The sequence below is a fragment of the Poecilia reticulata genome, linkage group LG17, assembly GCF_000633615.1.
Source record: "Poecilia reticulata strain Guanapo linkage group LG17, Guppy_female_1.0+MT, whole genome shotgun sequence".
Taxonomy (NCBI): domain Eukaryota; kingdom Metazoa; phylum Chordata; class Actinopteri; order Cyprinodontiformes; family Poeciliidae; genus Poecilia; species Poecilia reticulata.
In genome coordinates, this window is record NC_024347.1 from 12,085,831 (window position 1) to 12,100,775 (window position 14,945).

The following is a 14,945-nucleotide window of genomic DNA, read 5'->3' on the forward strand; positions in this document are numbered from 1 at the left end:
TTACTGGATATAAACACATTACATTTCTGTGAAATAAAATTAAGTTTGTAGTTGTAAAGTGACCAAATCTAAATAAGTTTAGGGGCATGGATGCTTCAGAACGGCAGAATGTGTCTCATTTTAAAACTAAACTGTAGACGGATCAGATACATTCACTCATTTGATCGCATCAAATAGGAAATCATCAGTAGCATCAAAGGAAGTGATGTGCAGTGCTATGATTGTGAGATCACAACACACGCTCATTCATGGCAGCCTGAGTGATTGGTTTGTTGTGGTCTTCTTTCTGTTTTCTCTTTCTGCAGCTGTATGTAATATCATTCAGGGATTAGCTGCTTGTTTACATCCTCTGACTGAGACTCAGAGCTGTTAGCGCAGATTTAAAGCCGATATTATCCATCTTTTAATAGGAGACCGTGTGTGTGTGCGTGTGTGTGTGTGTGTGNGTGTGTGTGTGTGTGTGTGTGTGTGTGTGTGTGTGCGTGCGTGTGTGTGTGTGTGTGTGTGTGTGTGCTCTTTGCATGCGAAATGTGTCTCTTTACTCCTCTTCATGACCTTTGTGTTTGACCCCTGGCCTTTCCCCTGACCCTGGGCCCTCTTGGGTCTTTGTTGGTCTTTGTGATTCTTCCTACAGTTTCGTGTGCCGCAGCCCCCTCACCCGCTCGGCAAGGCGACGCCGCCGAACCCGGCATCGCAGCAGTGGAGGAGGGACCTGCACATGGCCGACAACCACCGTCTGCCCTGGGTGAATGCCCACACACACGCACACACACGCACAGACATAAAAACACAGACACAGCTTTGAACCTGCGGATTTAATCAAACTGCAATCATTTAAAAATAAAAAGTTAAAGCAGCAAAAGTTTAGGACTTAATGGAAGACCAATTGCATCACCAGCATTACGTCTGCAAAATCTGGCGTGCGATTTTGTTTCTGAAGGTGTTCTAGTTGGAGTTTAGTCATGAAAATACTGCGAAAATCCAGATATAACCTTTTTTATTTTACGTTTTATATCATGTCGAAACCTACGCCATCCACAATTCGGCTGCACAGGAAATCAGGTAGACTTTCAAGAAACTTTCCTCTCACCTACTTTTTTTCAGTGTCAGTCACAGCTAACTTTTATCTGGCTCCAACTTGGGTAAAGTTTTAGATTTTATGTAGGCGTCACTTTGAAGACAAAAGCCTTTTACACAGTCTGCATAGTCTAGACTGAGCAGTGAGCTTTGTTGCACCTTGAATTTCATCCTGCRCCATCTCCCTGCTGAATAGATAAGATTTAAATTTCAATCTAAAAATGGAAGGCTAAGAAATGCAGTAAATAAAATATTTTGCAGCCATCAGTTAAATATTATTTCTGCGTAGGTATATTTATCCTCTCGAGTTGGAGCTTTGCTGCATTAATGACTGTAGCTTAGCAGGAAGAGAGCCGTCAGGCTTAAGAGAGAGAGAGAGAAAAAAAGTTCCACTTTAACATTGTTTGCCTGCAGGTGACAGAAGTGTTAAAGTGGTAACATTTTGTACTTTGCCTTCAGGAGACAAAAGTGACAGACTGATTCCRTAAAGCTCTGCAGCTCTCATACTGTGTCTGCTGTTGTTTTCCATGTTATGAAGCTGCGCTTTTTCATAACTCAAAATCTTACACTCAGCGGCACAAACTCAGACACTCGTCCTGGTGTTCAATTAGAGATGCAAACATATTTGTTTGAACCCCCGCTAAAGTAGGTGCGGTAATATTTCACACTGAACATGAAAAAACTTTTTTTTTTTTAAATGTTATAACTTTTAAGCAACATTTATTACTTAAATAAGCAGTGGTAGAATTGTTTGTACCGTATTTTTCGGACTATAAGCCGCTACTTTTTTCCTAAACTTTGAACCAYGCGGMATACAGCCCGGCGTGGCTTTTCTGTGTATTTTTCTTCAACCACCAGGGGGCTCTTTAGCAGGAAGTGAATCATTGGAAGTCAAAATTGGAAATCAAAGAAGAAAGCGCTAATTTTCATTTAGAACAATCTCATGCTAGCAACAGACCAGTGCTTGTTCATGCTAGCCTAGAAAAAATGTTTTCAAACTCATATGATGCCAGCTTTTAAGTTGAGGGCTATCTATCTGGTAGTACAGAAGGGAAATGGAGCCGCTGCACCACGTAAGCTCGGCGTGAACGAATCCATGGTTCGGYTTTGGAGAYGGAGGGCTCCGTCCTTAATATATCCAGCAGATTTATTAGGACGCAGCCCTCTGCTGGGTCCTTATGGAAAACCGAGAGCGGCGGAGATACCAGCGGCTTTCGCACAGTGCGACTTACATACTGTATGTACGTTTCCAGTTTTTTTTTTTTTTTTTTCAAAATCTTTGTAGGTACGGCTTGTAGTATGGTGCGCTCTATAGTCCGGAAAATACGGTACCCTTCCTGTTAATGCTTTGTACAAACACCTTCCCTACCACTGGGTTATCTAAGCCATTTTACAAGGTTGGACCATGAAGTGAGAGGATATCTTTGMGTTTTCCTCTTTTTACAATCTTCTGGGCCTTTTTCCAGTTTTCACCCCACAGATTCCCCACCTAATATAAGTCTGTGAGAGGTAATTATCATTGAAGAAGGTGGATGTTGTGCCTGGCGAACCTGATCTCATTTGACCATATGTTTTGGACCATTATGCTGCCCATTTGACAACCCGTTTTCAGTCTTCTGGCAGAAGTCACCAGGTTTTTATTGAAAACGTTCCTGTACTTTAAAGAGTTGATGATGCCATGCATTCTGATGAGGTTTCTTTGAAATGGGAGCAGTAGGTTTTTGCTGCACCGCGTTGGTTTTACAAGTCTCGTGTGTAAAGACGTCATATCTGACTCAGCACTTCCAGCCACAGTGTTGGTCTGGTTGAAAATGGGGCTGAAACAGTATGCTAATGTTAGCACGTTCTCTCCATTTCAATATGACTCGTTGATAATTCGATTCTGTCATATTTTCTCACAGAAAAAGTATTTATGCTGCTTCATAAACTTAGTGTTTGCCTTTGAATGTTGTAATGGTCATTGTACAATGATTATCATTATTATGCACCTGTAGATAGGTTCTGAATTAAAAATATGCCTAGTTGGTGTGCAGACAGGCCCACCAACAACTTCATRGTTACATTTATTCGTCGACTGAACATTTTTCAAAATGCTCTGATCTGATACTTTGGATCTGATCCCTAAAAAATAGTGTTTTATTACTTGATTCATTAGTTTGGTTTCATAACTGATTGTCCTTCTCCTCATTCGCCACCCAGCGTGCTCAGTGATGCCTCTGCAAAACCGAGTCTTTGTTTACTCTCTGATGAAATGACAGAAACATTTGAGATTCTCCGAGAATTGATTGATGTGGATGTGCATTAGTGAAACTGTTGTAGCTGAATTCCTGTAAAAGCRTCATCCAGTTTCTAGATGGATGGATTACTGTTTACTATTGTGCTCTATGAAAATAATAAAAACCATATTCAACTAAGGCTTTCATTTAAATCCCTTCACAAATTTATACTTAAAGAAAAAGTTTTTATATTCTGCTGGGAGTTTGGAAATTTGTTCAAGCAAACATCTCTTCTTTTGAAACGCACATAAATTATGTTAATGCGTTTGAAATTACAGTATTAAGAAACACTATAATTTCCATTTTAAGCAGTTCTGATCAAGCATAATTTAATGACCAGCAGTTGCACGCATTTAAGCGATGACTCACATTCCCTCTGCAGATACATGTAAATCACCCTCTTTGTCTCAAAGCCGGCATGTCTGATTACTCATATCTATATGTGCTTTCCCATATTKCGCCGAGTGAACACGGAGGTGTGAGAAGTTCAGTTTTAATGCGAACACAACATGTGTGAAAGGACTTAATCCCGACTACATTAGTCTTTCTAGAGGCTCCTGGTGCACAAGTAAAGGCTTTTGTGCCGATTTGAATGGAGGAGCGGAGAGAGGGAGAGAGCGAGGAAGAGGAGTAATTTATGCAGAAGTTGAAGAAATGATGGAAGGAGAGGGAGGGCGAGCAAGAGGCAGACAGAAAACAGACAGCCAGTATAATTTATGTAGAGCTCAGTCAGGGGTCTRTATGAAAGATTTACTTGTTCGTAGATCAGGATGGTCTTTAGGTCTATTGTCGACTTCCAGGCTTAGAATCACATTTAGCTGATTACCTGATTTCAGAAGCAAAGTGAAACATTAAATAGGGACATCAAAGCCAACACTTTCCTGCAACAATGTATAATTGTAACATTTATAGCTGTTTAAAGACGTTGAATAGAAATATACACTGTACTTCAATTTAGACCCTCTGCTCCACGTTTATGGACCCATTTGTTAGATAAAATCAATGAACTTTTCATTGCATGAACGTTGTTTCATACTAGAAATAAAGGCAGACTTTTAAATTTAGTGTATTTATTCAGTGAGTAATAAAACTGCACATTAATAATTATTTTGCTCAAAATCATTGTCACATTTTGTCACATCTATCCCTGATTTATAGTGGGGTTTTTCTACGTGGTAGATTTTTGCAAAGTAGTTATTGTGAAGCAAAATAAGTTGTGTCTTATCTGAACTTTGTGGGGTCTTATGGGGGCTACAATTTAAGCCATAGAGTTGTTTTTTTWATTTTTTTAGAGAAAATAAGTGAAGGAAATAAAGGAAAAGCGACCATAAATCAAAGAAAAATGTAATAACATTACTACACTTTGCACTGATTGTAACAAAATGTGGCGGTTACTCTTTTTTAATATAATAATGGCACATTATGCTGTCAACGATTACAAACCGGTGTTTGTATTCAGCTTAATAAATGTGATCATGTTTCATATTGGACATATTTAAATCTCTGAACGTTTGGTCGTATTATTGCATATTCAGACCCAGATTTAATTAGATTATTACATATTAAGAAATTATTACCGAATGTGGCATTGCAGGGTTGCAAAAGACTTGAGACTAAGGCTGAGGTTCATCTTCCACTCCATCAGTGACACTAAATATACAGCCAAAGGTTCAATGTGATGTCTTCGATTAAGACATGTTCGTGTGTAAGAGGGGAACAGTCAAAGTTCAACTGAGAATCAGTGGAAAAACTGAAAATGTAAAGCTGGAAAGGCAGACGTCTAAGTTCCCCGCAGCTAGATGTCTGTAGGCGGGGCTAGAAGGTCCTGAATCAGGGGATCTCAAAACTGATGCATGCCGCACTTTTCAGATTTTTCACTTTTTTTTTTTCTTTTCTTTTTTTTTTGCTAACTAAAAGAAACAAGTTTCCATTTCCTTACACTTCGCAACTGTAAAGTGTAATGAATTTAATTTACAATACCCGACACACACTTGGAACTTCTCCATTTCTTAACGTAAAAACAAACAGAAAAGTTCAAGTTTTGCACTTTTGTCGACGTCCTGCGTCCTCCTGTTTCGCTCATTTCTGAGAAGATCTTTAGCTCAGCAGCTGTGAATTATGAACTGTTCACACGCGCACGTCATTCAATCCCCAACTCATCAGCCAGCTCACAAGTCATACAAATTACAAGCGAGCGCTGCATGTGGGGTTTGACACGGAGCGGCAGAGAGTCGGGGAGAAGGAACGAGTGAGACATGAAAGAGAAACTGAGGATGAGATTAGAAGAGGGGTTGAAGTAGAAGGATGGTGAGGGATGAGGGGCCAAAAGAAAGCGAGATGGAGAGACTGGTGTGGCCAGCCAAGCAGAAAAGGCTGTCAGTCTCTATAAACCATCTCCTCTGTCAGATTAGTATGAGAAGGCTTCTCTTTCTCTTTTCTCTACTGTGTTTTTCTTCCCTCTCCTCTTGCATGATTCTCTCACTCCATTTCCTTCTTCATGTCTCTCTCTCTCTAAATCGCGTACACGAGCGTTCCTGCTCTTCTTTCTGCTTGTCACATTATCTCTGATGTTTCTTTTTTAAACACGGGGCCCGCCCGTTTTTCTCTTCTCTTTTTGTTCTCCTGTTCAAAACCGGTCGGTGCGTATAAATAACCAAATTTCTCTGCAGCGGAGTGAGAATCAGGTTTTGTCTTTTTTTTTTTCCAAGACGGGATATGTCATTAGAAGTGATTAGTGATGATTAGCGTGTGAACGGAGCTCAGGCTGAAGAGGAGTGACAAGATGAAAGAGCGCAGAGTAGTTGAGGCTGAATTCAAACTCCCRGAGGTAATTATAATGGGCAGTTTTTACAATCTCTCTTATCCATTATCTCTGACAGTAATGTTTCATGACACTTCAGTCTCTTATGGTCCCTCTATGTGATTCCCAATGATTTTTCTCCCAAGTTGTCACTCTGCTGAAGGCAWCATTGCCCGTCCAGCCGAGCTCTGAGTTGGATTTTTTGTCCCAGATCAGTGAAGATCCACTAATGCGTCGCTCTAATGCGTACGTGTCTTTTTAAAAAATTTTTTCCTCCATAGTCCTATTCGATGAACGGCTTCAGTGACGAGGATTTCAACATCCCACCCATCACTCCGCCGACTCTGCCGGACCACATGCTGCCCCCTCACCTTCCTCACGACGCGTCCCCCAGACAGTACCAGCCCATGGAGCCACCGCCCAGCTCGGCYGCGGGGCACTACCAGCTGCCGGGCGCCGACCTGCCAGGCATGCCCGTCGGCCAGGACGGAGCTGCCGGGCTCAGCCAAGACGGCGAGACGTTCAGCCCGGACGGCGGGCCTATGACCAGCACGCTTTCTGTGGTGAGTAGAACCTCATTCGCACACGGAGTTTTACTCTGTTGATGAGCGACACGGAAACTAATCAGGATATGTTTTGGATTTGCTTACAGCAGCAATAAAAATGATAGAAAAAAGATTAAAAGCACAATGGTAATTAACCTACCTGTGTGTTTTTCTAACATAATTGGACATACAGTCAAGTTCAATAAGTTAGAGTATTTTTAAAAATGGATTTGTTTCTTTTTACTCAACTCAGTAAGTTCAATAGTTCTGATGATTATCTGCTTGCATCTTTTGGAAACAGGACATTTAAGATTATACATTGCATCACACTAATAAAAAAAAAAAACTACCTAGATACAGAAATGTGGGCTTATTGAAAGATATGTTATTTTCAAAAGGTACTTATCGGATCATATTTCAATCTGTTGAATATATATTTATATATATTTGGTGACACAAATCCAGTAGCATCAACAGACATGCAATAAAAACACWAAATTAAAGTAAAATGCACGCATATGCATTTCCATGTATGACTGTATACATAAAAGCAGTTTTGACAAAACTAAAAAAATTCAGGTGATATATCATATTTTCCGAACTCTAAGTCGCTCTGGAGTGAAACTTGTGCCAGTCAAAACAATTTCTAATATATTTTCAGATATTTTATTGCTTTTGTCAGWTGTTATAAAACATTGTAATTTATGGTGAGGAATAAATTAGGTTATCCTGCATTTATTCCCACTTAAAATGGTTATAAAAAATAACACAGATTACGTCAGCTGCACATGTTGAAAACATTGTTACTCAGCGTTTTGAAGGATGTTTGCCGCTCAGTCATGCAGTTTGGTTTTCTCCTGACGGTTGCAGTGGGAGGCAACAGGAGAGCAACTGCTGAATAATAAACAATATTTGCATTCACTTTGTGAGCAGCGTAGCAGAGCTGAACTAAATGTTCTTTAAAAAAACAATTGTTTAATGCTCAAGTGTGTGATAAATAAAAGATCATTTGGTTAAATTTTCTTCTGAGTAAACCTTTCGTTTAAAGCCAATCACATCTGAAATAGATGAGACTTCTTTAAAAAACGTTATCTCTAAAAGCAAATTATGAAAATAATTGTATTTTCTATTTTGCTTGTTTTTAAAATAAAGACATATTTTCTAAATTCTTCCGCAGATGGTTTCCTAATTGGCTGCATAGATTATATCCTGTATATTTCCAGGATGTCTACAGAAGAAGACAAACCTCAGATGTAGGAACAGGTTTTTCTCTTTTTAAAATGAAACTTTCAAWTTGTTGCCGTTCGGAAAAATCCACGACCTCTCGACTGACCAGATTTGGATGAATTGTTGTGTTATTTATGCCTTTCTGAGGAGAATCTCCTCCTTTTATCYAAAGCCTGGCACTGTGATCATCTGTGCCTTCCACTCATGCTGAGAACCAAAAAGTTTGAGATTGTGACCTTGTTTCTCTTATTTGTCTCTGAAACAATTTCAATCTGTGATCGACTCAGACTGGCCGCCTGCTGCTCCCCCAACGCGCTTTAACTCACAACAGACGCATTAGAGACGGCGATCACAGTTTTGTGGTCAAACGTCCTTTGACTCCACTCATTAGAAGCTCAATGAGAATCCCAGCGAGTCGTCAGATTTAAGCCGACGGCCTCCGGCGATGTTAAACTGTATTCTTTTTACTGTTTTTTTTTTTTTACTCAGCGTAGCAGCATGCAGCCTGGGGGGAGCGCTGTTCTGTTTGAAAACCGATGACAGCAGCCGCTCCGTCTGACATTTGCTTCGTATTTTAAGTCTCCGTTTCACGGTAAAGTGAAAATCTTGCTTTTAGTGGTGACAGTCAGGCTGCGACARCCTTTGTCATACAGTAAAGAAATGAAAGCTATGCCCGAGACTTCTCTGTCATTGAAACCGGCTGCTCAGATCAGAGTCGCAGGTTTACAAAGTCGGTAATAAAGATTGCTCCTGTTTTTATGAAGAACGAAACTTCTCACCTCCCACTCGTGATCTTTCAGTTCTTGACTCTTGTTTCCTTGATCTCTATATTGAATGTGGCTGCTGCAATATTGGAACTCGGCTTGAGAAACACAAGAAGTTGGCGTGAGAGTGGCTGCGAAACACAACAGTTTTTAAAATGAAATTTTAGACATTTCTCCTGTTTGGGTTTCATCAGCTTGTCTTGCAGCGGAGTTGATTATGTGAGAGGAAGGTTTTATTTTACATTCTCAGTCCTACTTTCTCTCTGTCTGCTTCGGTCTCTAGACCCCACTGTTATATTTTCATACATTTACTGCCAGCCCATGAATTATTGTTGCCTAGCAGCCATGCCGAGCTGAGCCTAATCGGTGTGGGTAGAAAGAGTCAAATCAAAGAGAGAGTGTGTGTGTGTGTGCGCGTGTGTGCGTGCGTGCGTCCGCGCGTGTGTGTGTTATTCCTACAGGAGCAAGAGTATTCAGTTGTAGTTAATACAGAAATGTAGACTTCACTTGTTTTTATTATTTTGCCGCTGCTGTAATGATTACTTCACGGCTTTCTGTAGTTTGAAGTAATAAATCCTAGTTTATCACTTCTGACTCAGATATTTTCCTAAGTCACAAAAAAAAAAAAAAAAACACGAAAGAAAAGCCTTTTAGGTCATATGCAGCTTCATTATTTTTTCATCTGCTTGGAATTTTTTTAAATGGACATATAAATGTGTAAGTTAAGAAATATAAACAAAATAGATAATCTCTCTGAAGAAAATATCAAAAACTAATAATAATAATTTACCTTCTTACGGCCTTTTTTACTTTTGAAACAGTATTTGAAAATGACAAAAAGTAATGTTTTGGGGATTGCAACTAAAGTATTTCCATATATTGTTAGCCAGAATCCATCCATCCATCCATCCATCCATCCATTTTCTTACAACCTTGTCCCTCAGTGGGGTCGGGAGGGTTGCTGGTGCCCTTCTCCAGCTAACGTTCGGGCGAGAGGTGGGGTCACCCTGGACAGGTCGCCAGTCTGTCGCAGAGCAACACAGAGACACACAACCATGCACACACACACACTCACACCTAGGACCGAATTTGGAGAGGCCAATTAACCGGACTGTGGGAAAGACTGTGCAGAAAGACTGGGGCCGGGAATTGAACCCAGAACCCAGAACCTTCTTGCTGCAAGGCAACAGCTCTACCAACTGCGCCACTGTGCAGCCCTGTTAGCCAGAATTATAATCTAAATCTCTTGCTGAGTAAATCTTCTGCATATATATGTTCAGATCAGAGTTTTATTAGTCAAATAATTTCTTGAAACCATTTTATATAATAAATAGTGCACCATGTCAAATATTGGGGAAAAAAAATCTTTAATTTCCAAGGAATATTTACCACTGGAACTGGAAAACATTTTAAATATCCAAAATAAAGTAACAAAACAACAATAATGTGCATTATTCATTAAAAAATAATAATAATCAGTCAGCTTAGGCAGGGAAACAGTGGCAGGTAGTGCAAACTAACTTGCAGCGTTTCTCAAAATGGTGACTTTTCAATAATCTTAAAGGGGAGCATCTCTTTAGCAATTATTGTCCAAATAGAAATAGAGCTCATTTTGATTTGTTATGCGATTAATTGATTGATTGCTTATTGTGTCAGGCGTGTATGTCACCATTTTAAATATGATTTTTAATAATTACAAATGTAGAATATAAAATGGAATGACAATGACAATGTGGAACAGCATGTATAAAATCTGTAAATAAATAAATAAAAATGCAAGTTTTATTCCTTATATGCTTACCTATTATTGTTTTATTGCATTATTTTTCCTCCTCTTATTGATTATATTGCAAAAGTAGATAGGAAGATGATTTGTGTTTATTATTACTATTATTTTAATCGCATATTTAGCCATTTTTTATATAAGTGTGTCAGTAGAAACCCCCCTTGGTTACCGTTCCACTGCTGAATCATTTGAACTGCGTATCTCGTTTCAGTGAATACATTCAATTYGTGMTGTTTTTAAGTTACGTTTAAGTTCAGAATATCTGCTTCTGTTCTCGTGCRTCCACATGTGACAAATTCACGGTCTTTTCAGTGAAAGCAAGAACGCGTTCTCATATTGAAATTCTTTCTCAAACCACACATTTTGTAACAATGTGCGGCCACCGTTTGCTCCCAGAGCTTTTACCCCGACATGACTCAGTCATTACCCATCAGGGGTTCTCCCGTCATCTCCCCAACCCTCCGGTCTCCTCAAAGGGGAAATCTAGCAGGTTTTTCCATCGATTATTCCTTTAGGTCGACAGGGAGGTTAAATTCTATAAAATTTTGCYCTGCATTTTGGTTCAAATCGATAATATATTTAACCACAAAAATATACTTTAGAAATGATTTTAGCCTCWAYAGCAAATGTCCTACGGCTACGGTRAATATGTGAATACTTTGTTTTTGTTGTCAATATTTTTGACATTTCCTTTCTCAATAATTTAACCTGTGTGACAAATGAATGTTTTTCTCGATGAGGCCAAACCACAGATACTATTCTGTACTATTTCCATCGGCATTCGCAGCAGCCTAAAACCTCGTCCCATGTTCGAGAAATGTCACCCTGCGTTCCATCTGAATACCACAGCGGCAGCGTTCGGCGGCCACTGCCAGTAACCGAGTTCAGGTAGCATGTTCCCAAGAGGTTGGGGCACAGCCCGCCACATCCGTTATTATTCAATGCTTAAACCGAAAGGAAACTCTAAATACACGCCATCATCCATTATTTGTGATGATGAATGCTCCCACACCGAGGCTGACGGCGTTAACTTTTGTTTTCCTGAGAAGTGGACAGAGTCTCGCTACAGACTGACTCAAATTGAGATCGTTCAACTTCACAGGATGCTATTTAAAACCGAGCTGAAGGGTGAACRGAGTCTAGTCAAAGTTCACGGCAAAACATGTTTTCCATTTGACTGGTTTGTGCTTTAGAATATAATAAGTAAGCAGTAAAAAGGGTCTGAAGAAGACTGTAATCATAGTTTATGTTTTGGTTGACCGTTATTTTACAGATTAGATGCAACAGACCGACACAAATGTTGTGGAGCATCAAAAATTATACAGGTTTATGAAAACTRTGGTGTCATACATTTTAGAACAATTATTCTCTACAATTACACTGGGTATAACTCTACTAACTTTGCACACCCATCGACTGTTTTTTTCCCTGTTTTTTATCCTAACCCCCGCTTTACATCTCCACAACTTCTCTCTTACCTGTCTGTGTCTTCTTGATGTTTTTGTTCACAAATGTCCTCTTAACAACATAGAGGCATTCATAGAGCAGCTGCATTTATATTAAATTGCACACAAGTCGATCTGATGTCAAATACGGAGAAGTTAAATAATAAGAGTTTGTACTGTTGCAACTAAAGGTATGAACTTTGGTTACTACGATGCATATTTACGACTTCTAATTTTAGCTTGTAACCTTTTGGAATCAGTAAAATAATATGCTGTAAGATCACTGCATAATTAGCAGGGTTTTTTTCTTATTATTTTTGGTAGCACTAGATGAATTCATAACTAGAGAATTGAAGTAATTTCACCCACAACAGCTGTGGAGCTGTTCACTCATTGACTTAATTGTATAATCTAGCCATAAATCCCAGCATTATCTGCTGCAGCTATTAAATCAAACACTGTCATTGTTGTGCTTTTGTTTAACATCAGTGAAAACCYGACATGTATTGCTTTTAAGAGGACCATTTCCCATAAGTCCTCATTTGTTCGCGTTGACGTCAAACCTCACATATGTTTAACTCCCGTGTTGATTTTATGACACTGGTGCATTTTATCTAGCAAAAACTACTGCAATATTACTGAATTATGACCTTCATCTGATTTGAAATCATTATAAAAGGTTTATTTATAGTTTTACAGGTATATAAACCAGTTCAAGCCTGTTGCTTTTTTTTCCTTTTCCCCAAGATTTATTTAAGGTGCCATCCAATTTTGTTGAAACCTTTTGTTTTAAAAGCCAATAAAGCATTATGCATTCATGACACAGGTGTGACAGTAAAAGTGAGAACTGGGCTGTCTGGTTACTTTACATCCCGCAGTAAACATCTTTCTGATAAATTACCTCGGCCTCGGGGGCGCGGAGAATAAACTTGTCCGTATTTGTTCAGTCTGCACCTGCGGACTCGGCGTCTCCTCCAGACACGTCGCCACTTCTGTGGAGTGTGGCAAATGGGGTTTAAAAAGCCCTATTGATGTACTTACACATGAGTGGGAAAATGGGAATTGATGTTTTAAATGACTTCTCATCCTGCCTTTACCTCAGACCTGTATTTCCTGTTGCCACGGTTACAATCAGATTTCATTATTAGCGAATCCTGGTCGGCTGCACAGACCCCACCAAGCAGAGGCGGACGGGTTCAGAGTTAGGTCTGTTACATGATGAGCGTGTTATGCACCTCTGACTCTCTTTCAGCGCAGCACAGAGTCTGAGATTTAGGCCAGATTTAAAAGCAAACCGGGAAAGGTTTGTGTGACACTTGAGGAGGATTTGATTCACTTTTTTCTTTATAACAATTTATAGCCCAAAACATGAGAACTTATCAACAAGTCCTGCATGCATTTGTGTCTGTTGCTGTGTTTTGATTTCTACTGACTGCAAACAAAGAGAAAAGCTGTGACTCGTTTGCCTTCACGCCTTTATTGAAATCCGAGGAAGTCTCAAAAAGCATTTCAATGTTTTTGCATTTTGCGCGTTCTTTGACTTTAGTAAGCTTTACAACCCTATTTAAGAGGTTATTAGCTGCTGATTTATTCATATATTGACGTTATGTGTATATCTATATGCAAAGAAAACCAAATGAGATCACATTTTCTGATATTAACAATAAGATAATACCTATTTGCAATCATTTTGATTTTATGTAATATAATTTATTTGTTGGCTCTTTAGCACAATAATTTGATCTGGCTATATGCATAGCACATGTTTTTAATTACTGAATTGATAAGTGATATATTTTCATTAAATTGAGAAGTTTCATAAGTATTCACCTCTTACTCTGTTTCAAACAAAAAAGTAGTGGTAAGGTAATTATTTTGTTTAAAAAAAATGTTTTAAATAAATAGTAAAAATTGGGTAAAAGGGTGACACCATTTATTTATTTACTTATTTTTTTCTGCCTACCGTTTTTTTCTTTTTTTTTTACTGTTATTAACACACATCTTTTACAGACTACAGGCATAAAAAAACTAATGGCTTGTTATATTTTTGTTAATACTGAGTAACTTCCACGGCTTTGCTGAGAAAAATCATTGCCACATCCTGATGCTGCCACCACCATGAGTTACTGTGGGGACGGCGTTGGCAGGGCGCGCAAACACACAGATGTGTGAAAACAAAACTTTTTGTTGACGGTGTTCTAATTTTCTTCACTTTTGTTCTCGACTGGTTAAAAAAATCCAAAACAAATAGGTTCTTGGGGATAATGAGGTTTATCTCGCTCTTGATCAGCAGTGTTAGTTTACCACAACACCTCAACACAATAGTTCAGTTCTGGTGTCATCTGATAAGAGAACCTTCTTCAGTTTCACTCAGCTTGACTATTTACCGAACAGGTGGCTTTGAAATGCTGTTTGTTGCTGTTTTATTTAAGGGTGAGTTGAAATGCACATCGCAGCCTCGTTTCCTTTTCCTTTCTGTCGCATAAAAACCTCATAAAACGCTCTAAAACTTGTGGTGCAGCAACCATAACTTCACTTAAAAGGCGTGAATGCTTTTTCAAGGCCTCGTAGACGTAATAACTGTCTCTCATTATCGCTTCCTGTCTTTGCTCAGATGCAGCAGATGGTGAACTCGGACTCTCGATTCGCCAGCAGCCAGCAGCCAATCAAAGCGGCGCTTGGACCCAGGAGCCAATCGGGCCTGAGCCAGCAAAACCAGCTGTCCACAATTAACCAATCCCAACTGGGGATGAATGGGAACCCTGTTCCCCATAACTCCCCTTCACCTCCTGGAAGTAAATCTACCACTCCGTCTCCTCCCAGCTCGGCCCACGAGGACGACAACGACGATGGACTCAGGGTAAAAAAAAAAAAAAACACAAAACAAATCTCACACACACTCCTCAGAAGCAGAGAAACCGCTGGCTGTGTGAGTCATTTCATAATATCTCAATGAGCTGTGAACAGTGAGACATGTAACCACCATTTTTTATTATGCTGTAGTGTGTGTGTGTGTGTGTGTGTG

At 39.4% G+C, this 14,945-nt stretch overlaps 1 protein-coding gene across 1 annotated transcript in view; it reads left to right on the forward strand.

Annotated features, from left to right (window-relative positions):
- The window catches only part of tox (thymocyte selection-associated high mobility group box), a 53,275-nt gene that overhangs the window by 25,494 nt on the left and 12,836 nt on the right, over nt 1-14,945 (forward strand). The window contains exons 3-5 of the mRNA XM_008433657.2: nt 635-745; nt 6,435-6,716; nt 14,535-14,780. Of these exons, the coding sequence (XP_008431879.1) occupies nt 635-745; nt 6,435-6,716; nt 14,535-14,780 (639 nt within the window). The remainder of the gene's footprint in view (nt 1-634; nt 746-6,434; nt 6,717-14,534; nt 14,781-14,945) is intronic.